General features: G+C 40.9%; 1 protein-coding gene across 1 annotated transcript in view; it reads left to right on the top strand.

Annotated features, from left to right (window-relative positions):
• Positions 1–26638, top strand: part of nr6a1a (nuclear receptor subfamily 6, group A, member 1a) — a 171769-nt gene that overhangs the window by 21493 nt on the left and 123638 nt on the right. Inside the window, exon 3 of the mRNA XM_034691919.1 lies at positions 26619–26638. This exon is cut by the window's right edge and continues 28 nt beyond it. Within this exon, the coding sequence (XP_034547810.1) occupies positions 26619–26638 (20 nt within the window). The remainder of the gene's footprint in view (positions 1–26618) is intronic.

The raw sequence follows: 26638 nt of genomic DNA, 5'->3' as shown, positions 1-26638 counted from the left end.
ACACCAATTAAAAAAAAAGCCGATCTTCACAGCAGAAATAAACATGTTTACAGCCTGGTTCAAAAAACGAGTGTAGTCTGTATAGCTCATTTCTCGATCGGTACACACTGTATGGGGGGTGAATTGTTTCATAACGTGGTAATTTCAAAGATATTAAGATTATGAGTTTTGCATTACGAGAGTCACAGCTGACTTGATTGACAGGCGGGAACACTACAGCTGTTGGCGAGGAGGCTCAAAGCGTGCCTCTTGTGCTCGACAGCGGCAATATGGCTGCCGACGACGATCAGCCTCAAAACAGCGCTTCAGAAACAGATGGGTGATGTCACGGAGACTACGTCCATTATTTTATATACAGTTTATGTGTGGAACTCAAGCTACAGATTTATCTCTATGTGCACTGCACATTTACTGCAGGCTACGGTATCTCTCCAGGGACATATGGTGTGAAAGGTGAAAACACAGCAAACAGGACGGGGTGTTACAGTAGCACTAAACGCAGCTCTACTGATACTGCATTAAGCAACAATCGTATTACACACTGTATGTGACTGTTTTCACTTTGTAGTTTAAAATATTTTCACACTGCTGATGTTAAAGCCACAGGGTTGGTACTGCTAAGATAGTAAGCTTGCTTTCTAGTTAATGATCGGCTTGAATTGCTGATCACTGATGTGTTACAAAATGCCAACATTGGCTCTGATCTAATAGTTCAGATCAGGATTAGTATCATGCATTTTCATATCGGGACATGTTCCTAAACATACCAGAGTTCTGATATATCCGTTACAGGCCCATCTTGGCTGATGTTAAAATTCAGAGCGGCTCTGATGTAAATGTCCTTTCATGCTAATAAGCCCAGAAACCGTTGATGTAATCTCTTGTCGTCCTCACTGGGCTCCAGAGTCATTTCACAGTCAACAGTAAAGACACACAGAGCTGTGCACATTGACTGTTTTAACAGGAATCTGCTAAACAGTTACTGTTCTCATTAACTGAACACACACACACACTAACACACACAAACACACATTTAAGGACAAACATTCCCGGATTTCCTGCTCGAGGTTTGAGCTGCTGTGCTTCCCACAGGTACAGGGTTAAAGGGAGGAGGCTGCATCCAGCAACTTATTTCAGTTCTGATAACTCTGTTGATCAGTCATCTAATTTGTAAATGTTAAAAACTGATGTTTGCATTTTCCTGGAGAAATGAAGTAGAGCAATAAAAGAATCCTTATATCTGAAGACCTGCACCTATCTATATGAATAACTGTAACACACATTGTTGATGGTCAATTTCTCAGCACAGATTTGTAGATTTTTTTTGTTTCAGTTTGAGTTCAGTACTCAGATTCTGGAGATTACTGAGCTTGTGTTAAAGGTGACATATCATGCAAAATTGACTTTTTAATGGTTCTCTACCTGAAATATGTTTCCCTGGCATGTCTACAAACCCCCCGAGAATGAAAAGAATCCATTCTGCCCCTGTTCTGATTTCTCCACCTTTCTGTAAATGTGTGCTGAAACCAGCCGTTTCAGACTTCCGTGTTTTTGTTACGTAACAACAATATCCGGTCTGTCACGGAGTCAGAGCTCGGAGCTTGTTCAGCCCATAGACTGTATAAAATAATACTGAATCCCTCCTCCGTTTTTCATTACCTGCACACATGTGTGCTAACAAGGAGCTTAGGAGGGAGGCATGCTAGTTGTAGGCTGTCTTAATAAACACAAAGGTCGGTTTTACTCCCCACGTCTGCAGATTTGAAGATCTAGTGGATGATTTTTATTTATCATGGATAAGTGCTAGCGCTAGTTAGCATAGCTACATAGCTACATGTTATAGCTGTAGCTGTGCACTAAGACACACGTCGACATACTGTTAAATAAAACAACAAGAAACACAAAATCTGTGACCAACCCTTCAGAAAAGGTCCCGCTGCCTTTCTGGCAGAGGTTGGTTTTACTCCCCACGTCTGCAGATTTGAAGATCAAGTGGATGATTTTTATTTGTCATGGATAAGTGCTAGCGCTAATTAGCATTGCCACATAGCTACATGTTCATAGCTTTAGCTGTAGCTGTGTACCAAGACACACGTCGACATACTGACAAATAAAACAACAAGAAACACTAAATCTGTGACCAATCCTTCAGAAAGGTCCTGCTACAGGCGCCTCTCCGTCAGGATCAGATTCTGGATCAGATTCAGAGGGTTGAAGTAACAGTAGCCGTGTAGATTCAGCCAACATGTAAACATTAGATCAACGTGCTGGACAGCCAACGCACATCCACTTCCTGAGGGGGCGTGGTCAGAGGGAAAACAGAGTGTTCTGAGGAGGGCTGAAGAAGAGGGTTTTTCAGGCATGCCAAAATCTGATTTCAAAGTGTTTTTTTGTGCATAAACTTTAAAGACATGTTTTGGGGACCTCTTAGACCAATATATGTTGATGAAAAAGAGCAGAATATGTCATCTTTAATGTTTCTTTTTAATCACTGCCTGTTGTAGTGGTGAGAAAGGTAAATTAAAATGTGTAACTTGCATTAGAACAAATAATTTTTAATTAGTTGTTTCTACATTTTTAGCACCCTGTACAGTTCTGTGAGACATTACGTTTCCATATTCAATCACATAGTGCATGTTGATAAAATGATCAGTCTTAGCGCTGAATACAATCAAGGAGATGAGAATACAATAAAATAAAAGCAGTGATAATATCAGAGAGTAAGCAAACAGCAGGATAGTTTCACTCTATAAAAAGATTTTAAATCACAAAGGTGCTACTCCTTAAAAACTTTGTCCAAAAAATTAAAAAAATAGATAAAAAATGATAGAAAAAAAATGTCCTCCAGTTTATTAAAGAACAAGACATTGTTGTAGATTCATCTGAGATATCTGCAGCGCCTTTGAATGTAAGATATAAAAAAGTTGAAGAGGTCAGGAGTTGGCTCTGACACAACCTGGCAGTGTGTCTTCAAAATGAAAAGTTGTTGTTTGTAAGCAGTTTTCCCAGAGAGGTCAGATCCTGATTCCTGATCCACAGCGATGTTTGTCTCTGTCAGTGTCTGATATAACCACAGATCATTAAATGTAAGGCGCTCGGTGCTGCCGCGCTCAGATCTTCAGCTCTGGGCTTGGCTGGCTTTGTAAGATGATTATTATCAGATGGCTGCTGCAGGCCTGAGTTTGCACAGTGCAGTGTGCAGGCCGGCTCTGTGAGGTAGTAAAACTCTGACCCCTGGCATGATGAAAGGGAAGTTGCTCCTTTGAGTGTGTCAAGCGGCGGTGACGGAACCCCCCCCCCCCGCCCGCCCCTCTGACCACAGCGTGACCCTCGCCCGGGCTGCCCGCCGGGATTAGCACAGATAAAGACATACATTCATTAGTTTAACATAACATACACTGATGAGTGCTCTGTGGAATAGTGTCAGAGGCTGTAAAGAGTGGCCTTCACCTCATTGTTTGATTTTTAAAGGCTGCAGTGCGGCCAGGAATAAAGGAAGGGTTAACCTAAAGGAGGTCATCAATCTGACACAGATATCCATTCATCTTTTTCATAGAGGAGAGCAGTCTTTTAAAAGAAGAGCAGAATGAATCACTTATCAATATACACTGTGTTCTGAATTATTATGGAGGTAACCTTTTCTGGATAATCTGGAAGTCTGATGTTCAGAGAGAAATAGTGTTTTAGTATGATGTATTTAAGACCTCACGCTTTAACAAAAGCATGTTTGTTTGAATCTACAAAGCTTTATAATATCCTTTATCACAAACCATGTGTATGTAGGGCTTCCATTCTATTCTTCACCCCTTACACTTGTTTTACCACCATATAGTGTGGGCTTTTTGCATTAATGAAAGGAAAAAAATCCTTAAATGTATTGATGCAACACATCATTGCACAATTTTGTCCAGTATTTCAAGTCAAAACATAATGTTGTAACACAACAATGTACCATTAAGTGCTATGAGTAAAAATTGCCTATACTTGTACATGATTTCAAGTAAAAGAAATAACTGAATGTAGACACAAGTCCATTTTAGTTGTTTTGTTTGAGAAAGAAAACACAAAGTGCTTAATAAGCTTTTTGTTTCTGTGAACACAACTCTTAATTTCAGTCTGTTATTTATAACAAAGGTGCTTCTTAAAACAAGTGGTCATCACATGTGTTACTACGATTCCAGTCAACAGTATGTTGGCAGAATCTGCAAAAAAAAAAGCATGTCACCTGACACATAGAAGTCATTTGGGAACAGTTCAGCTCTGTGTTTTGGAGGAAGAGATGAGTTTTGTAGGTTTTTTTTTGCAGACTTAGCCGGTGTTTCTGGTGGCCGATTCGACATGTTGTTTATTTCTGGAGGGGGCGGGTGAGTGTTTGTCGTAGACTGTATAAAATATGGACGTAGTATCCGTGACGTCACCCATCTGTTCCTGAGCGCTGTTTTGAAGCCAATCGACGGCGGCAGCCATATTGGAAATGCAGAACTCATCCAGGCAGAGTGACGTAGTGTGAGCTTCCTAGCTAACAGCTAGGACTGTTTCTGAAACAGCCTGCTACATACTACTTACTAATGTAGTAGTCAGTAGGCATTGCCTACTACATACTGTGTTTGAATTTATTCTGTAGTATGACTGTTCTGTTGGATCTGTGTTGCAGCATGCTGGGCCAGATGTCACTAGATTGCCGGTTTCGGAAAGGGGAAGTAAACAACGGCAAAGCTGATAGAGAAACTGATTCTTTAGCATCACTTATGATTTAAAAAGTTAAGAAGTGGTTTATATGGAATTTAATAACTTCCACAGCACCCAAAAACAGATTCCCTCCCGTCAAAAAAGAAGGAAAAAGAAAAGGCGGAACGAGCGCTATGCATTGTGGGAAACGGTACATGAGGCAGACTGGTCTGATGCATCCTGTGAAATTTTCCCGAATCAGTAGACATCCAGGGAGTTTTGGCATACTGCAGATTTTGCTCTTGTTCACATACTACTTACTACTAGGGGTGACCCCAAATAGTCGAATATTGGACGATTCGTTCTAACGAGCCTTAGTCGACTGCCAATCTCATAGTCGAATATTTGCATATGAAATGTGGATCATTCCATTCAAACCATGGGGGTGCTCAATGTCTAATTTTACATTAAATTTTCCTGTTTCACATAAAAATAGTGTCTCATATATCCTATTTTGATATAAATATAGACTTATTTAATGTAATTCTGAGAACAGCTCTTGAAGTGTTAAATCTCCTTAAAGTGGTAATTAAATCTCCCCTGGTAATTAAAGGTGGACCATTTAGCGGGACCTGTGGAGCAGACGTACCTCAGCTGGCCTTTAAATCTTTCTACGTTCATGGCAGCTCAAAATGTCAGGAAATAAAACCTCAGTTGAATCTAAAAACTAGTGATGAAGATGAGGAGCAGCTTCATGAAGAGGGCTGTGAGATCAAGGATTACCGGACCACACAAAAACTGTACGGGGCCAAAAGAACAAGGAGGGATACCCAAAGCTGTCCGAAGCCTCAAAAACAATCCACAGCATCCCATCCACCTCCACACCATCAGAGAGGATATTCTCAAAGACAGGATCTACAGTCAACAAAGACAGGAGCGCACTTCTGCCCGTACACATGATGGTTTTCCTCACGTACAATTTGAAAAGACTCAAGCGGACAAAGACGCGATGAAAGACTGTTTTAAAAGGTTCTGTTAAGAGATTTAAAAACCCTTTAGCTGGTTCAGGTTTGATTTTGAACATTAAACAAATGTTTAGCCTTAAGTTGGACAAACTACCCTCCTCAGTGCTGCTCTCCTCTGTGTGAACACTGTTTAAATATCTCCTGATTCCTTTCTCTATAGTGGAGCGTTGTTCCATGTTTAACAGATGGCGGCCTTATTTGAGTTTTCTCTCCTTCATCACCTCGTTGTTTTTGCAATATAGATTTTAAAAATCTAAGTTTTATACTTACAATATTCTGTTGTCCCTTTTACTTTAAGCTATGAGTCTCTTAATTGTAAAGGGTTATGTGTAATATTGTCATGCGGTCACCATCATGCAGACTTTGGGTCAATAAGGAAAAACAACAAACATTCCACTATTCATCCACTATGGGCAAAATCTGATGAATCAGATTCGACTAAGCAAATCCTTAGTTGGGCTCACCCCTACTTACTACATACTGAATTCTGGCCAAATCAGTACGTACTGCTAGTATAGTAGGCGGTTTCGGAAACAGCCCATGTTTTCCCAACCGGCTTTTTACGGTGAGAGCGGGAAAAACGGCAAACATTAAATTTTCTTTTTTCATTAAATATTAAACAGACGTCCCCTGGTTGTGTCTTGGCATGGAGGTGAGGAGAGCTAGTTCACACAGCACACCTGCTGCAGGTAGAGACCAAGCTAACACTGCGCCTGTCACAGGAAGTCATCACGTTTATCTTTAAAGATTAGACGCACAGCGGGGGGAAACATGGTCCGCTAAAGCTTTCGTCTCGTCATCGTCTCATCAATGAAATGAAAACATATGTTTTTCAGAGTTTTTATTATCAGGGATGCACTTTAGCTCATCATAATCTTGTTTTCGTCATGAAAAAAATGAGTCATTTGACGAAATTAACACTGGTCCATACAAATCCTGTCAAAACAAATGATATGAGTTTATTTTATTTAAGTTATCATACATTTTAAAATGTATTCTCAGAGCAGGACTTTATTTCTTAAATCTGACTTTATAAGAAAAGGTGACCTCTTTGGTCTCTGGTTCAGCTTCCAGAGCTGCCGGTATCACACCGGTCTGGAGTGATGTGTGAGTTAGTTGCTTTCTTAAAGCTCCTTGGACTCAGGCGTGCTTTCAGAGCCAGAAGATAACACAACAGAATAAGAAACAGGACCAGCTGTGTTTACATGTGAGGACGAGAGACAACATGAGAAGGGTTTCCTTTCTTATGACGACGAAATATCAGAAAAACCAATACCCGACCTCACATCTCACCCTCCGTCACCCTCCGGTGTCGGTGAGCTTCGATCGTGAGCTGTGAACTTGAGTGGCGCTCTGAGGCGCTCACCACCGCCGGGGGCCGGGCACTTTGTCAGCCCCGAGCAGCGGGGAGGACAGAGTAGACATTGTGCTGCGCTGCATTACACACAGAGGTCAAGGGTCAGGTGTAGGGTCAAAGGATGACCACAGAGCAGCCTGTGAAGCCAACACTTGAGTTCCTTCACAATCTGTCATATGTAATATCCACCACGCAGCCTCGCTGAGCGGCTCTGAGCTAAAGACAGACGGCTAATAAGGACCCGCGCTGTCTGTGGTGATGAGGAGGGATCAGGGGCTGGGTCTATCAGACTTGAATAGCCATCCACTCAAGTCACACGGCGGCCATCTTCCTCTCACGTCATACTAAAGGTGTCAGATGCTGCAGATGCTGTTTTAATCAGGGTTCCCACGAGTCCTGGAAAACCTGGAAAACCTGGAAAACAGTTGACCAGTTTTCCAGTCCTGGAAAACACCTGGAAAATGGGAGAAAAAGTAAAATGTCCTGGAAAATCACGGATTGTCCTGGAAAAGTATTCCAACATGACAAACACCCCCTCATTCAACATTTGTGGCCATTTTTGTCATTCAGTTCTATTTAGGTCAATCAATGCACTGATCCTCTGTTTATTATTATTAATATTATTATTATTATTATTTATTATTATTATTATTATTTATTATTATTATGTATTTATGTATTTTATTTATTTATTTATTTCAGTAAGGCAGCTTCCAGATTCCTTTGCTGTCTCTTTTGTTTTTTACTTAGCTCATTTAATATTTTTTGAGAAAAGAGAAGCTGAGATGAGAGTTGGACATCATTGTTACTTGGTTTCACTAATAAAGTGAAGTGCTGTACATCTGCGATTGCATTAATCTATTATCAATTTGCCTTCATTGTTAAGCATGTAAGAGATGATTTCATGGATAGCCATAGACTGCACGTCATTCAATGTAGACTTCCACTGAGAGGAACATATTAGACTATTTAGGAACTAAATTAGGAACCAAATTTAGACCGTCATACCAGCTTGATCATCAATGAAAATGTCCTGGAAATGTCCTGGAAAATGATCTCTGGAAAAGAGTGGGAACCCTGTTTAATGCTTTACTGCTTCTAACAGGTTAGCATCACGGAGGATGACTGTGGGTGATCTGACTGTTCAGTATAATTGGACTCTTCTAAGTTGATCAGTATCTGAAAACACTTTTTAATATTGAATAATAATAGAGCTTAGAGAGATATGTGGCTTAATTTAAAGTAAAGACAACAAAGTGAATAGCTCTTTAAGCTAAGTCACTGTATTAGGGATGTGTGGGTTTAGTCCACAACACTAGTTTGGGTTTAGACTAGGGATGTACATTTTAAGTATTTTTCGTGATCGATTTTTGGAAATGTTAACGATCAATTATCGATTAATTGATAAAAAAAAACAACATTATTATTCTTACGTCAAAAACAATGCCAAATTGGTTATTTTCCCCCTAAATTGTATTTTCTACAGCATCAAAATGCATATAAATGACAGGATTGAATACGGGTATATGTTTGACACGCAGAATATCAACGATCAGGCTCATTAAAATATTCTCCGCGGACATAATCTTATAAAGTGAAGGCTCATAATACTAACAGAAAAGTACTTCAGACTCACAGTGTCCAGTTTTCTGTCTACTCGTTCTTATTGAGAGAAATAATCATGTGTATTCGGTCAGGTGTCAGCCGGGAGCGCAACCGTCATAATCAGTCCTGCTGGAGAAAAGCCCAGACGGTATGGAGAGAATATTGTGTCTTTAATATGCAATCAAAAATAATGGATTTGAGAACAAAAAACAATTTTGCAAACAAAATTGTGATTTGAAAAATATGAAATAATGCTATGAATAAAGGAAATATATTTGTGATTAAAAATGTATCTTTATAAATCCACTCTTATTTTGTTACAAACAAAATTATTATTCTCACGAACCACAGATTCGTTTGCGTTTCCAGTTTTTGCGTTTGCGTTTCCAGTTTTTGCGTTTGCGTTTCCAGTTTTTGCATTTGCGTTTCTACATAACTGTCATGGGCGGGACCTCCCCTGAGAGATGCAAGAAGCCTCCTGATTGGTCAGTCTCACTCAGAGAGACGGTGTGACAACTTCCGCCCCAACAAGTTGTTGCCGCGAAGGGAGACATATCAACATGGAGAAACAGGTACGTTTTGCGTAACATACCTGTCTATTTTCTGTCTTATTGGTGCTATTAAGGTTACACTTGTCGTTCGTTCTTCCAGTGTTTTTTTCCCCTAACCGTTTTAGACGGCGGTATCAGACATTAACACTTAACACGCTGTGTGCTCGTCATAAGTGACTGACTTTATTACCGCCCGGCTTTAGTGACAGTTATCCTAATTTCATAGTTATCGGCCTGTTTATAAATAAATAAACAAACTTTTTCATTAGATATACTATCAGAACAAATCAGGAGGCGTGTGTGTGGATTGTTGAGGGGTCATTCCTCCTTTAAGTTAAGTAAAAAGAAACTAAAAGCATAAAAGGGGCCATATTTTCACTGATCTTCAACCCTTAGGGTTTGATCATGTTTTATTTATCACTGGTACCAGAAAGCAGCATCAGGAAGCAGTTTACTGAGGTAACTGTTATTATTAAAGTCAGTCACTTATGACGAGCACACAGCGTGTTAGGTGTTAATGTCTGATACCGCCGTCTAAAACGGTTAGGGGAAAAAAACACTGGAAGAACGAACTACAAGTGTAACCTTAATAGCACCAATAAGACAGAAAATAGACAGGTATGTTACGCAAAACGTACCTGTTTCTCCATGTTGATATGTCTCCCTTCGTGGCAACAACTTGTTGGGGCGGAAGTTGTCACACAGTCTCTCTGAGTGAGACTGACCAATCAGGAGGCTTCTTGCATCTCTCAGGGGAGGTCCCGCCCATGACAGTTATGTAGAAACGCAAATGCAAAAACTGGAAACGCAAACGCAAAAACTGGAAACGCAAACGAATCTGTGGTTCGTGAGAATAATAATTTTGTTTGTAACAAAATAAGAGTGGATTTATAAAGATACATTTTTAATCACAAATATATTTCCTTTATTCATAGCATTATTTCATATTTTCAAATCATAATTTTGATTGCAAAATTGTTTTTTGTTCTCAAATCCATTATTTTTGATTGCATATTAAAGACACAATATTCTCTCCATAAGACGGCTCTGATGTTGCTGCTCTGCAAACGTAGCGTACCTGAATTTCCCACCTGTCTGTTGCCTTCGTATCCAAAGGTGGGAAATATCCTGTTTAAAGCTGTCAACCTTTGTGTCCGTGTCGTTGTTGGCAGCAGTTTTGTATTGATCCTCTTTTAAAAAGCGCACGTGGAGACCTGACGCACAGCCGCAGCCGCCAGCTGAGCGTCTCCGCTGTGCGCAACACCTTTAACAGCTGATTCACATCGAAACATGCTTTAAACTTAAAACACCTCCCTGATAGATGAGTGTAATATGAGACCACATGATGTTTGTTCCACGTGACCGAAAATTGATAACAAAAATGTGTGTTTCGAGTAATTTCTTAACAATCAATTAATCGATAATCGATTAATTGTGGTCATCCCTAGTTTAGACAAGTCAGCTCGTCAGACTTTACATTTTCATTCTTTCGATGCTTCAGAACATCCTCAATCTTAAGCTGGGGACTTTTTTTTTATGGTGTTGCAACAATAACTGCGTCCAAAGATAGACAAAGCTTCTCTTCTTCCTACCACTGTACAAAATGACTTCTGTTTTGTGCTGGTAGCGTCTCATTAGGCAGTCATTTGGATCTATTCCACGATTATTCAAATAACCCCTCCCTCACACACACACACACACACACACACACACACACACACACACACTCACACACACACACACACACACACACACACACACACACACACACACACACACACACACACACCTGTCCTGTTAACAGCCCCCTCAGTCTCTGGAAATCCGTGGGTAGTAGTGTGAGATTCAGAAACGGCGAAAATCGCTGCGGCTGTTGCAAATGTTTTCTTCTTCTTTTGCTAAGTAGTGTGTCACGGCAACACAACTCTGGCATGAGCGTGGTCTAGGGCATCCAAGCGTTGGCTGCCCGTGCCATAATTAAGGAAGGAATCAGGTGGCTGTGGCGACTTCTTTCCAGGACACCATGCACAGCTCCAGGACCAGCTCACGCTGCTTCCTTCTTGTTGCCCCTCAGGGTTTCGGATGACAGTTAATTTTAAGGTGACATATATAACACGCGACAAAACTCAACGGGAAAAAGGGGAAAACCTTGCAAGAATGTCTTTTTTCAACGGCGTCTCTTTTCTTCTCGCCTCTCCAGCAGGTGTCTGCCTGAGCTATTCAAGACCAGTGTTACCGTTTCATTGGTCAATTGTTCACGTGACCAGGAAGGTCCGCCCACCTGTAGCTCAACAGCCATAACCCCCATACTCTGGACAGAACTGGCATAACAAATACAGTTAGCATTCTTCTTCTTCTGTTGTTTAATGTGGTTAGTAAACAAGCTTTAGGACCCTCTGTAGCCATCGTCTGGAGGGAGTACGTTTTACAACCAGGCACCGTTAAAAACGATTGTACTTTTGAAATGAGAAAATATTCAAATTAACTCTTGGATTTAATTTTTTTTAAGGTTTATTTTTGGGTGTTTTTGCCTTTAAGGATAGGGCAGCTGAAGAGAGACAGGAAATGTGAGGAGCAGAGAGAGGGGGAGAACATGCAGTAAATGGTCAAGGCTGGAATTGAAACTGCGACCTCTGTGACAAGTTTTCCACATGTAGAGCTTGATGTGGGTGAGAAATGATAGGTGTTGAAATCTGCTGAACCTGTGTCCATTAGCAGCAACTTTAAATCCATGAAGCTGGTGAGCAGCAGGCTCAGTAAAAGTCCTCCTGCCCCAGCAGCAGGCTCAGTAAGAGTCCTCCTGCCCCAGCAGCAGGCTCAGTAAGAGTCCTCCTGCCCCAGCAGCAGCAGCAGCACCATGAAGCCAGGTGGTTGCATAACTTGGTTATGGGCCCATCTGCTCCTTCAGGGCTGTGTGAGGCAAACTGAAACTCCTTACTGTCATGCTTGGGTGTGTCTGCTGCTGGAGGGGGAGCCGGATCGAGTGGTGCCCACAGGCTGCTCTGACCTCTCAGTTAGCACAGGATCCACTCTGTCCTGCTGCAGAGTGCAAACAATGATCTATCTGTGGCTGCTGCTTCCTCTCATCCATCTTACGGTCAGCACAGGGAGGGGTGATTGATTGATTGATTGATTGGTTGATTGATTGAGTGGCTGAAGAGCTGACATCACACAACCAACAACTGTATTGTTCAAGTGTAACCTACAGATTGTTTCCCATCTGTTCCTCTCTGACTGCATCAGATCACTGCTTAAATACAAGGGATTTACAGTTACAGACTGTATCAGGTATTTTCAACATTTGAAGCATAGAGTAATTTTTTTTTTTGTTGCCATCTTCTGGAGCTCTTTGTGAGCCAAACACATCAAAATGATTACCAAGAAAAAACAAATGATCTGTTGACGGTAAAATGTTTAACAGGAGAAATCTTTCTAGAGCCGGCCTAAGATTCATTTATACTCTTGAATACAAAATTAATACTTTTGATACAAAGTCCCTGTTAAAATGTCTTCCTGTAACTTTCATTTGAACTCAAGAAGAGATTTGTAATGACTTGTGCTGCAGGTTTAGAGCAGTGAAAACAGATCAGATGACTCAAGAAAAAAAAAACAGAAAGAAAGCAGGTTTGGGGAAAAAAGGGGTTAAATAGGAACAATTATTTAATATATATATCTTTTTTCTTTATTAACTAGTGGTTGACCAATGACAATTTTTCAAAAGCTCATGCGGATAATGAGAGAAGGTCCACTGATATAAAATGCTGATGTCAGAAGAATTAAACTGCATTACTTATACATCACAAAGGGTTTTGTATTAAACACAAACCAGGACCTGTTATAGATTTAATATGTTGTAATTAATGTGTTTCATTTAGATGATGGTGACATCGACCTCGTGAAAATGGAATTAATTGGCCAGATCAATCTACCGACTGCTTAATCAGTCTAAATTTAATTTACATACAATTATTATGTTTTTACATTATTCAGTAAATGCAAAAATTAAAAGGGAATTAAAAAGTACAACCTAATGTCATTGAGTTAAAAAATAATGATTTTTTTCTCTGTGATCAATTATTAATTGGTTGGTTTTCAGTAGTTTTGATGATGCAACTGAAATAAACAGATAAAAAGGTGAATTTAAAAGGAAAGTTAACAAACACTGTAATAGTTAGAGGGTAAATATTGTAAAAACCCTATTCAAAGGAATTAATAATCATTTAACATTCAATTAATCTATTAATTACATATTTCAAAACTTGAGTTTTCAAACCAATGATTAGGTGAATACGTTTTGAAAGTTAAATATGTAAACAAAGTCATTTTTACAGAAGCATTGGGCATACACTCGAGGAAAGAAACAGCTCTGTGTTTCAAATTAAACAGAAAATGATGTTATGAAGAGTAAAATATTCTCATTTTCTGTATTGATGAGATAATGATCTATAATGATCTATATGGATGGCTCTCCAGTACTTAAACAGGGTTCCCACGCGTCCTGGAAAACCTGGAAAACCTGGAAAACCTGGAAAACAGTTGACCAGTTTTCCAGTACTGGAAAATGGGAGAAAAAAGTAAAATGTCCAGGAAAATCACAGATTGTCCTGGAAAATTATTCCAACATGACTGCGTGCGACCTGACAAGGTTAAAAAAAAAAACACATCCCCATTCAACAATTGAGGCCATTTTTGTCATTCAGTTCTATTTCGGTCAATTTATGCACTGATCCTCTGATTATTATTATTTCTTTATTTCAGTAAGGCAGCTTCCAGATTCCTTTGATGGCTCCTTTGTTTTTTACTTAGCTAATTTTATATTTTTTGAGAAAAGAGAACGCTGAGATGAGAGTTGGCCATAAAAGGAATCTCTTATCTTATTGTTACTTGGTTGCACTAATAAAGTGAAGTGCTGTACATCTGTGGTTGCATTGTTCTATAATTAATTTGCCATCATTTTTAAGCATGTAAGAGATGATTTCATGGATAGCCATATACTGCACGTCTTTCAATGTAGACTTCCACTGAGAGGAACATATTAGACTATTTAGGAACTAAATTAGGAACTCAACTTAGGCTGTCATACCAGCTTGATCATCACTGAAAATGTCCTGGAAAATGATCTCTGGAAAAGAGTGGGAACCCTGTTAAAGCATTTACCCAATCAGCCCTGAAGTCGACACGTAGCCTGAATAAGTATCAGATCATCAGAACAAGCTTTACATCTGACAAACTGCAGAGCCCTGATGCACCAGTTCAACATCAACAAACTCACTAATACCACACATAAGCAATATGTTACTGAAAAACGAATGTGCGCTATTGGTATGAGTTTTGTATTGTGTATCCCTCAATGCTTATAACCAAAAACCAACACAGCTGGATTAAACTGAGCGGTTTGCATGTTTGCTTCCCTTAGTGGCCTGAATGAAAGCTTCCACTGGGATATTGAGGAACCAGTATCACTTTAATTTAGAAAAATAAATGCAGAATTGTATTTATTCATATGTTTTTTTCCTCTTGATTAAAAAATAATGATCTCCTTGATTCAGGAAAACAGAGGATTATTATGTTCTCAAACGAATGCAATGCGCTACCGAACATTTGAGGTATACATGGTTTATTCTAGACAGCGTCCTGTTTGTGATCAGAAAGAATTAAGTCTATGAAGAGCCCGAGTTCCTCTAGTCTCATAGCAGTGAAATTAGGAGCGGGTTAAAGCCATGCTCAAATTGGCATGAACACCAGATTCTTACGGAGAGGGTAATTCCTCAGTCAAAGAAGCCGGAATATCCTGCTAATGGGTTTATTCACGCAAACAGGAAGACTCAGCGGGAGCATCCGAGGTTCAAAGAAACAGTTTGACCTCACTAAGGCTTTAACATTAACGAGGTTACTCCGGCATCATGCAGTCTCTAAAGCTCTCTGCAGCCCCGTTCACACATGCACCGCAGTCCTGAAAACACCCTGACGTGGTCTTGATGAGGTGCAAGCCTAATTTGGTCACCCCAACTCAATCTTCATTGTTCCTGCCAGCCGGCCAGTTAAATGTGTGTTTAAAGTCGGGGTGGGCGATGTAACGTTTTCAGTACCAACACCAGTGTCATGCAATATGGATTTTATGACGACAGTTTAAATAGACGTTTAAAGCTGGGGTTGGTAGTCTTGGAAAACTAGCATGAATTTGAATGTAGCATTCCCTCATGACCCCATCTAACCCCTCCCCCCCTCCCCTCGGAGCTCCTCCAAAACGACGCCCCCCCCCTCCCGCTCACATGCACGAGCGCCGCTGATTCATGACCATATGATGGTGACTGATTCAAAACCGGTCCTCACCAAAACATTATCATAGTGAAAGTTAAAAACACAAACAAACATGGCTGCTGTTAGTTCACACAACTGTCATGCTAGCATTATCCAGTTGTACTGGTGACACGATATCAGGAGAAAAGTTATAACACATATATAACACTGTAACAGCTCTACTGTTTGTTAAACGTGTTCAGTGTAGATGTTCTTAATTCCTACAGTGTTGACAGTCAGTGAAGGCATCAGGAGAGGTGTAGAGTGTGTGAGCGAGAGAGAGGAGAGACAAGAGGAGAAGTTCTTCATTCATTCAAACATTGATTGTTGTTTTGTTGGTTGACGTGGTTACGGCCGACAGTGACCGGTTATTAAAGATCAACGTGTTCACCAATAGGCTCGTCATCCCTACAGCATCCGGACGAACACTACAGCACATCTACATTTTCTGTAGGACTTAGTGAACGTCATTAATTCTTCTGCTTGTCAGAGCCCCGTGGTGAGAGCTTTTTAGACTCTGATCCGGACTACAGTCCTGAGCAAAGCACCTCATCAGGTAAGAGGGGACAGGCCCGAGGTCGAGCGAGAGGGGCAGTCAGTAGAGTCAGGGGAAGCAGAGGCAGGGGATGGGGAGTGAACGCTGAGGAAATGTACGCACAGGAGGCGGTGAGAACGGCAGGACAGGATTTGATTGGTTTAAAATTTGGGGACCCAAAAACGGTGATTGGTTAGTGTTTTCCCAGGTTTACTCCAGCTGTAGATAGCAGCTTTTTTTCACTCTTTTTTAGGAACGCATTATGTATTGATTACCATCAGGACATAAAGATCATTTTAACCGGTATAACAAGAAGTGGATCTAAATCTGACTACCAACCCCAGCTTTAAGTATTTGTGCGCACAATACAAAGTAGGGGTGTGCGATATGAAAAAAAAAAATCATATCACATTTTTTTTGCAAAATCATGATCACAATTTTATCTGGATTCTTTCATTTAGATTATTAAGACTATTTTAAAGTAATTTATCAGTAAAACAAACTAATGTACCGATTTAAAATCATAGCCTTAAACAGATAAAAGGACAGAAGATCATTTCAGACAGGATACTGTTCCAACACTGATTTAACTTAGTTAAGCAAATAAGAAAACTTGTGTCAAGTACAATTAACATCAAACAAAAATATTGACATGCATAACTTCAACTTCTTTTAGTCAGTCTTTTTCTTTTCTTAACTCAAAATGAAAAACAATTTAAACACAACATTACAGTAAGGTGCACACTTGCTTGGGGATCATGTCCTTTACAAGATAAAACGTTACTGCTTCAGTTCCATCTTTCCAGTGCTTACTTGTTTCCTCATATGGAGTGTCCTTATCAAACGCCTGTGTCAGAGTTGTTTGTTTTGCCTGTGTGGATGGCGGTACGACACCGCTCTCCTCGCCTTTTGACTTCCTGCATCCTGTTTGGGGTGCTGTCTCTTCAGGTGGTTAAATAAGGTTAGTTGTTTTTCCATCAGAGGTGCGGACCTTCTCGTTGCAAATTTTGTAAATAACAGTTGTTTGTGTTGTGTCGCTTTGGGAAAATCCAAACCAGTTCCATATTACCGAGGTAGAGTTTCTTTTAGGGACCAACTCCTCACTTTCACTTTCATTAGCAGCCATGCTGTCTCTCATGTAGTTGGGGCGAAGGGGGAGGGGGGGTAAACAAACCAAGACACTGCTTACAGCTCGCTCTGATTGGTTCATTTTGATAGTGGGCATGCTATTGTATATAGGTATGGTACAGCCGAAGCCCCCAGAAACCCCTTCAGTCAGCTGATTCACATCGAAACATACTTTAAAGTTCAAACACCTCCCTGATAGCTGAACCAAATATGAGACCACATGATGTCTTTAAAGTTTATGCTAAAAAAAAACCTTTGAAATCAGATTTTGGCAAGCCTGAAAAACCCTCTTCTTCAGACCTCCTCAGAACGGTCTGTTTTCTCTCTGACCACGCCCCCTCAGGAAGTGGATGTGGCCTCGGCTCTCCGGCACGTTGATCTAATGTTTACATGTTGGCTGAATATACACGGCTGCTCACAGACCGAGTTACTTCAACCTTCTGAATCTGATCCAGATGGAGAGGCGCCTGTAGCAGGACCTTTCTGAAGGATTGGTCACAGATTTAGTGTTTCTTGTTGTTTTATTTGTCAGTATGTCGACGTGTGTCTTGGTACGCAGCTACGAACATGGAGCTATGTGGCTATGCTAACTAGCGCTAGCACTTATCCATGATAAATAAAAATCATCCACTAGATCTTCAAATCTGCAGACGTGGGGAGTAAAACTGACCTTTGTGTTTATTAAGTCAGCCTACAGCTAGCATGCCTCCCTCCTAAGCTCCTTGTTAGCACACATGTGTGCAGGTAATGAAAAACAGAGGAGGGGTTGAGTTGTATTTCATACAGTCTATGGGCTGAACAAGCTCCGAGGACTGACTTCAGTTACAGACCGGATATTGTTGTGACGTAACAAAAACACTGAAGTCTCAGTCATTCTCGGGGGGTTTGTAGACATGCCAGGGACACATATTTCAGGTAGAGAACCATTAAAAAGTCGATTTTGCATGATATGTCACCTTTAACAATCAATTAATCGATAGTTGATTAATTTTAAACATCCCTAGTCCAAACTAAAAGTCATATTTGTATGAAACACCTCCCCCATTTTAGGTTATTTTTATCACTTTTTTAGTTCCTACCTGTCATTGTTTCAGGAGGGACAGGTATCGGTGTGACACTGTAAAGGGACTTGAACAGCTTTAGCGCGCTGTAGTTGTTTTGATCTTGAAGTAAAGTTATGTTGGAGTTGTCTCTCTTGCTGTGTTGGTGTTGCAGAAGGTATTCAAGCCGTCCTGTTACCCTTCAGTGAGAAGAACTAGAGAGTTATTAACCAAGCACAAGGGGTGATGATGTCTGCAGTGTGACTATCAGTAATAACTTCCCTCTGTGTCCCTTCCCCTTTGTTGCTGTTGAGCTGGTGTTTGTGGGCTGTAGTGGTCTTGCAGATCCTGCATTGAGTCACGTTTCTCCCACTCGGCTGCATGCCTCTGTTTGAGATGTTGAAATGAATCTCTCATGCTGCATCCTTAACTTACAACAGCTTTTGAAAAACAGTAATATAAAGTGTACGTCACATCAGCTTCCCCTAGAGTGAATGTCAAAATGTTGTTATATATGTTAAAGTGACTCTTCCTCCTAGATCTAGAACACATCAGGATTCCATGTTTGATGGGGTTCACCTCCCTCTCTTTGCTCCTGTGCTGCATGCTGACACATGATAGATGGGGGACTGTGCGGTTTGTCGCTCTGAGATAAGAGCGCGGCCGGCTGCACTGCCAGGTAGAGGCCAACCTGCTCAGATAACAGGCTGGCGTTGCCCTCCGCTGGCCATGCAGAACCTGGACCATCTGGGACTAGAGGGGCAGAGACAGTAATGGACTGAGGTGGAGGTTTGCGTGGGTGTTGAGCTCACATTCCTGCAGAGCTGTGGCTTTAAGGTTCAGGGTTTGAGAATCTGCTGTGTGGTAACAGTCTGCAGAGTCAGGGTGGGTTACTTAGGCTCTTCTGTGGTGTAAACAGAACGTCAAAGGAGATTTGAGCTTTGTTGTTGTTGTTGTTTTTTGGATTCCTCTTCCATTCACTGCTCACAAGGGTTATACAAGGTGCTGAATAATTCATAGAGATCCTCACAGGGAGACGCTGTAATTAAAACCAGTGAGAGAGAAAGAGAAAGAGTAGGTAAGAAAATAGTCGGGCTGGAAGGGCTTCAGTGTTCTGCTGTCAGCCTGCACTAAAGGTGATAAAAGTCAGCAAAGTCAGGTCTAGACCGTACTCTATGTCAAATTATGAACAGAGACCCAACACCAAGACAAGATAAGACTCAGTCTGACCCCACCTTAATCCACCATGAGCATTGCACCTCGCAGTATTTAGCTAGTTACAGTGGAGAGGAAAAACTTCCTTTAACAGGCAGAAACCTCCAGCAGGACCAGACTCATGTTAGACACACATCTGCCTCGACCGGGTTGGGTCTGGAAAGGGGATAGAGGAGAATAAGAGAGAGAGAGAGAGGTGATACTGATGAGATGAGTAGTAGAAGCTGTTGCTGTTGGAGTCCAGCACGTCCGTATCAGCTGGAGTCTGGAACGTCCACAGCAGGAGGAACCTACGAGACAAGGGAGCTCAGGGACTCCAGAAAGGTCAATGGTTAGTAACTTTAATGGGACAGTTAGAGTTAAAGTGAGAGATGAGGGGGTTAGGGGGAAGGGGGTGAGATAGGATCCCAGTGTGTCAGTCTAAGCCTATAGCAGCATAACTAAGAGCTGGTCCAAGCCTGATCCAGCTCCAACTATAAGCGTTTATCAAAAAGGAAAGTTTGAAGCCTACTCTTAAAAGTAGAGAGGGTTTCTGCCTCCCGGACCCTGACTGGTAGATGATTCCAAAGGAGAGGTGCCTGATGACTGAAGGCTCTACCTCCCATACTACTTTTAGAGACTTTAGGTAGGATGAGCAGGCCTGCATGTTGGGAGCATAGCGTTCTAGAGGGGTAATAGGGCACTATGAGCTTTTCACTGATCATTTTCTCTAACAGGCCCAGATGTAGTTCACTGAGGAAACAATCAAACCCCTCAGATTGGTCTTCACTCTGTGGTCAGTCCAGCAAACGTCTCCCTGCACAAATCCTCCTCTTAGTACTGTACAGTACTGAGCTCCTTGTGCTAAATGCCATATTGAGAATGCATAACATGCCTCTGTGCACAGGGAGGGAGACGGGGGCGGGGGGGTAAGAAGTGGTATGTTATTTTGATGGGGAGCTGATTGCGCCGGAGGTTGTGGAGGTTTTAGAGGTGAAAGGTTAAAGATGCAGCCTCTCTTTGTCAACACACAATGGGCCGCAGCAGAGCAGGCTCCCGCTGTATTGGCTGCCGCTGGAAGCCTTCTCGGCCTCGGGCTGTAATGGTCAATAAAGTGTCATGAGGATTAGCAACAGAGACCACACACTGGAGAGCTCCATTCTTCTGCAGCGCTGCTCCATTATCAGGGAACACTGGAGTACGGACTGAAACCAGGATTAATCCTCAGAAATGCTACTGTGAGGAGCCGAGCACAGAGGAACATCATGTGTGGGAAGATGTTTGTTCATTTACAAACATTATCTGTATGTAAATGAACGTAGCTCGAACGCTGACCTGTCCAAGATCATGCAGTGTTCTTTGTTTTAAATGTCTTCATCTAAGACAAACAGTATTTTTTAAGTGAGGGCTCTCGGCCTCTTAAACTGAGGATTGAAGTGCAGTGACGTGTGGTTAATTGCTTGTAGTGAAATATAGAAAGGATCACTGAAAAACACACAGGAGGAAAACTGAGGTTCAACAGTGGAAGGTGTTGGGACAAATCTAATACCACTGGGAAGTTTTTCCACCATCTGTTGGTGCATTTTGCATCTTTGGTTCTGACCTGACGTTCTACCAGCGTACTGCTACCTGAAAATAAAAGAGCCCTGCTGGGTTTGTACCTCAGAGATCAGACATGTGGCTAAATGATCAATCATCATTTGGTGTGTAAACCAGGAGCAGCTCTTTTTAAAGCCTAGCCAGTGAGATGTGAGTGCAGAGCTCGGCTCTCTGAATGAACTGAAGTAGTTTGATCCTTTTTAACTCAAAAAATATTATTACGTAACTACGAACCATTAATTTAGATTTGCAGTGCTTTTATTCATCTTATACTTTTATATTTTTATTTTATAGCAGAGCCTTCCCGGATTTTATCTGGATTTTATTTGACTTTATTTTATTTAACCGTCTGAAGAAATATATTTAAAAATAATTGTATTCCTTTAGAGTTCTTTCAGGGGGATTTCATGTCTTTTAAAATATGTTTTATTTCTTTATCTTGACTTGTGTGTTTTTATGATCTGCCTGTTTTATTTTGCTGCCCATGTAAAGCACTTTGTAACTTGGTTTTTGAAAAGTGCTCTACAAATACAATTATTATTATTATTATTATTATTATTATTATTATTATTATTTCCCTTTTTATTATTTTTATTATTTGTTTTATTTTTTATTTACTTATTTCTTATATATTTACCTTTGTGGTTCATTTACATACACTACCAGTCAAAAGTTTGGAAACACCTTCTCATTCAAGGGTTTGTATTTATTTGAATAATTTTCAACAATGTAGATTAATACTGAAGACATCAAAACTATGAAAGAACATATATAGAATTATTAAATTTATTTTATGTTTTATATTGCCCACCACTGTTGATGATTATCCTGCATGTCAGGACCTCTTTAGAGGTGTGAAAAAATATCGATACAGCAATATATCCCAATACTTTGACCTCCGATATCAACTCTTAAAATCGATTTTTTTTGAAAAAATAAAAATTCATATTTCAGCCGAGTTGGAACTAAAATACGACTTCAGTATTTCAAAAACAAAGTGGAAAAGTTGTTTTCAATCAAATAGTTTTGACTTAATTTGTCCTTTCAATTTTGAGTAATATTGTGATTTACATACACCATCTCTATTTCTTCTTAGTTTACTGTGTAGAATATCACAATATATCACAATATTGTGATATATATCGTGATACTGTCGTATTGTGATGCGTATCGTACCGTGAGGTTCTTGCTATACTCACCCCTAGACCTCTATATGTAACGCAGGACTAATGTTCTCTCCCACTAGTGTTAATTTCATTAACGAAACATGCTAAAGTGCTTCACTGATAATAAAAACTCTGACGAACGTATATTTAGTTTTCGTTGACGAGACGATGACGAAACAAAAACTTTAGTGGCGGACCATCAGAATCCATGTTTCCCTCGCTGTGCGTCTTTAAAGATGGCGTGATGACTTCCTGTGACAGGCTGAGTTATTATCTGAGGGGCTCAGTGTTAGCTTGGTCTCTACCTGCAGCAGGTGTGCTTTATGAACCAGCTCTCCTCACCTCCATGCATCTGTCTCATCTTCATTGAGGATTTTTACCCCTGGTGTGCGTTAGTGACAAAGACACAACCGGGGGACGTCTGTTTAATATTTAATGTTTGACATTGCACCGCTCTCACTGTAAAAAGCTCTGCATCAAGAGCTTGATTTAATCCAGTTTGGTGAAACATCAGACACATTTAGTAAGTTTGGATCAACTCCTCATCATCAAAGATGCAGATGCATTTCAGAGTGCCGTGAACTGACTGACTGTCCAGTGCCTTTGTCGCTGCGAGGTGCATTCAGGGACCGTTGTAAAAGTGCAATACAGTCCTTATATTGTGTTTATGGCATTTTTATTTGAATCAAGAGAATCAAAATATCTTCTTAGTGGTCACATCAAGAATGTTTCCTTTTACTTTTTAGCAGTTAGAGGCTAAATCATGTGTATTAGTGTTAAAAGAGTGAAATATTGACTATTTGAACACTTGGTATAACCCTGATACTGATATCTGATCCACTACATGAATTAATTTAAAGAGAGAAAATGATTTGGCAAAAATCTAAGACTAAAATCTGACTAAAACTAGACTAAGACTAAAAAGGGCTGAAAAGACTCAAATGTGACTAACACTATCAGGCATTTTCGTCTAAAGACTAAGACTAAGACACATCTAAATAGCCTCCAAATTAACACTATCTCCCACTCATATCAACAAGCTTGATATGAAGATGTAAAATGTATTACTCTTACTAACATCTTGTGCGCTCAAATTGTGTGACCCTTTTATGATGTTTGGAAAGAAGCTCATTTTTTTATACAAGATGGAGAAAGATAATCCGATTTTTTGCAGCTGCTCATCAGAGACACAATGAACATTAACTACAACTGCCTCCATGAAGACACAGATTTGAAACTTCAGGCCTTCAAACAAAAGTCAGTACAATGATCTGTGTTTTCAGGAGCCAGATGTTACCTCATGTAGACATCTTGTTTTTGCAACCAGTGGAGTTTTTCCCTGCAAGAAAGAATGAGAGAGAATGCCGCTTCAAGGCCACTTTAAGTGAAGCCAACAGGATGTGCACACTTCTTCTATACCTTCAGAGTAGCTAGTTTAGCTGTAGATTATTAATCTTGGTTAATGCTGGTTGCGGAAAATGCTAGATTTTATTTCCCTCCCTTGTTGGTTGGATTCAGATTGAATGATTGTAGTCTGCTTCAATCCGAAGAAGAAAACTGAACCATGATTCTTTAAATGATCCGTCCTCAGGTGATCTTTTAATTTCAGTCCGACCTGTGATTTGATTCAGCTTGTCTCTGATTTGTCTCAAAGTTGAAGTATCATCAAGTTGGGGCCGCTCGCAGACAATCCCCCTCGTGTGTCTGTGTGTGTGTGTTTGTGTGTAACATGTCAATGTAATCGAGTGTCTATTCAGAGGTGGGCGGCCGAGGCACGTGTGTGTTGGAACAGAGCCTGTGTGTGTGTGTCGGTGTATGCTCCAGGGAGAACATATGCTCCTGTTGACTGTGGAGGAGTTGGGGAGGGGGGGGGCAGCTGGCGTGTGTCGGGTCAGGGGTCTACAGCTGTTGATAGCAGGGTGGTACACTGACACAGATAGGGGGATCTGAGGCACCGACAGCCCACACTCTGAACCCGTCTGCATGTGAGTGATGGAGCTCACCGGGTGCCTTGTAAGTGAGAAGATGACGCCGTGTCTCCAGACGCCGGGCGCACAGATGGCCGGGCTGCTGAAGGAGGCGAGGCGGGGAGGAAAGTGGGGATGAAATAAAGCTCAGACGTGAGATTGAAACCAATATGAAGAACACAGATTGTCCCGGGGTTATGGTCGTCAGATGGTGGATCAGGTTCATAATAACTATGAGATCTGGTCCTGTCTGTGTGGTCCAGCTCTCTTATTATGATGCTGGAGGATCCAGTTTAATGTTTCAGATATTTATCACAAATCAGTCCTACCTTACAGTCACATAGACGACAAGTACAGAATGTGATATACGAGTAGACCTCTGAAGACAAAAGTCCAAGATGAATAAAGGCACTAAAATAGCAATACAAAATATTAATAAGATGATACAAATTAAAGAGTTAAAAACAAATAAAACAACATATTAAAATCAATATAAAGTGACATTAAAATGACGGATTAAAAGAAGCTAGAGCCAGAAAAAATTGATTGGTCTTTCATTGACTTTTAAAAGTCTCAATATTCCTGTCTTTGATTTCTTTGTTTTGGTTCACAGAATAAACTGGCCTTTAATGTGGAATATTAAAACTACAGTCATGGCCAAAAGTTTTGAGAATGACACAAATATTACATTTTCACAAAGTCTGCTGCTTCAGGGTTTTTAGGTGTTTTTGTCAGATGTTTCTATGGTATAATGAAATACAATTAGAAGCATTTCATAAGTATCAAAAGCTTTTATTGAGAATTACACAGAATTCATGCAATAAGTCAATATTTGCAGTGTTGACCCTTCTTTTTCAAGACCTCTGCAATTCTCCCTGGCATGCTATCAATCAACTTCTGGACCAAATCCTGACTGATGGCAGTCCATTCTTGCATAATCAATGCTTGGAGTTTGTCAGAATTTGTGGGTTTTTGATTGTCCACCCGCCTCTTGAGGATTGACCACAAGTTCTCAATGGGATTAAGATCTGGGGAGTTTCCTGGCCAAGGGCCCAAAATCTTAATGTTTTGTTCCCCGAGCCATTTTGTTCTGACTTTTGCTTTATGGCAAGGTGCTCCATCATGCTGGAAAAGGCATTCTTCATCACCAAACTGCCCTTGGATGGTTGGGAGAAGTTGCTCTCGGAGGACGTTCTGGTACCATTCTTTATTCATGGCTGTGTTTTTAGGCAAGATTGTGAGAGAGCCCACTCCCTTGACCGAAAAGCAACCCCACACATGAATGGTCTCAGGATGCTTCACTGTTGGCAAGAGACGGGACTGATGGTAGCGCTCACCTCGTCTTCTCCGAACAAGCCTTCCTCCAGATGCCCCAAACAATCGGAAAGGGGATTCATCAGAGAAAATGACTTTACTCCAGTCCTCAGCAGTCCAGTCCCTGTACCTTCTGCAGAATATCAGTCTGTCCCTGATGTTTTTACTGGAGAGAAGTGGCTTCTTTGCTGCCCTCCTTGACACCAGGCCTTCCTCCAAAAGTCTTCGCCTCACTGTGCGTGCAGATGCACTCACACCTGCCTGCTGCCATTCCTGAGCAAGCTCTGCACTGGTGGTGGCCCGATCCCGCAGCTGTAACACCTTCAGGAGACGGTCCTGGCGCTTGCTGGACTTTCTTGGGCGCCCTGGAGCCTGTTTGGCAACAATTGAACCTCTCTCCTTGAAGTTCTTGATAATTCGATAGACGGTTGACTGAGGTGCAATCTTACTCGCTGCTATAAACTTCCCTGTTAGGCCCTTTTTGTGCAATGCAATGATGGCTGCATGTGTTTCCTTGCAGGTAACCATGGCTAACAGATGAGGAACAATGGTGTCATGCACCATCTTCCTTTTAAAGTGTCCAGTCACTCAATCATGACAGATTGATCGCCAGCCTTGTCCTCATCAACACCCACACCTGTGTTAATGTGTGTGACACCTGTGTGTCATTGAAATGATGTTAGCTGGTCCTTTTGTGGCAGGGCTGAAATGCAGTGGAAATGTGTTTTTGGTGATAAAGTTCATTTTCAAGGCAAAGAGGGACTTTGCAATTAATTGCAGTTGAGCTGATCACTCCTCATAACACTCTGGAGTATATGCAAATTGCCATTATAAAAACTGAAACAGCAGACTTTGTGAAAATTAATAGTTGTGTCATTCTCAAAACTTTTGGCCATGACTGTACATGTGTTCATATCACTGCTGATATCATTAAGTGACCTCTTTATACCTGACTTACATCCTGTGTGAGTGGGTTTTTGACTAGTGGGATGATCATGTGACTCCAGCGGGCAGATGTTGTTCCTCTCAGTAGGAGCTCTGCTTTTGGAGCACCTCTTAAATGTTTGTGTTCCTAAAGTTAATAAAGCTCAATAAAAGGATGTTACTCAGCATTTAGATATCAGAGCGATAATGCACAGCTAACATACATCTTTGTATTCTTCTTCCAGGCTTCTTCAGTGACCATCCG

Source organism: Notolabrus celidotus, chromosome 9 (genome assembly GCF_009762535.1).
Source record: "Notolabrus celidotus isolate fNotCel1 chromosome 9, fNotCel1.pri, whole genome shotgun sequence".
Lineage (NCBI taxonomy): Eukaryota > Metazoa > Chordata > Actinopteri > Labriformes > Labridae > Notolabrus > Notolabrus celidotus.
Note: the sequence above shows the minus strand (reverse complement) of the source record. Positions and strands in the feature narration are given on the sequence as shown.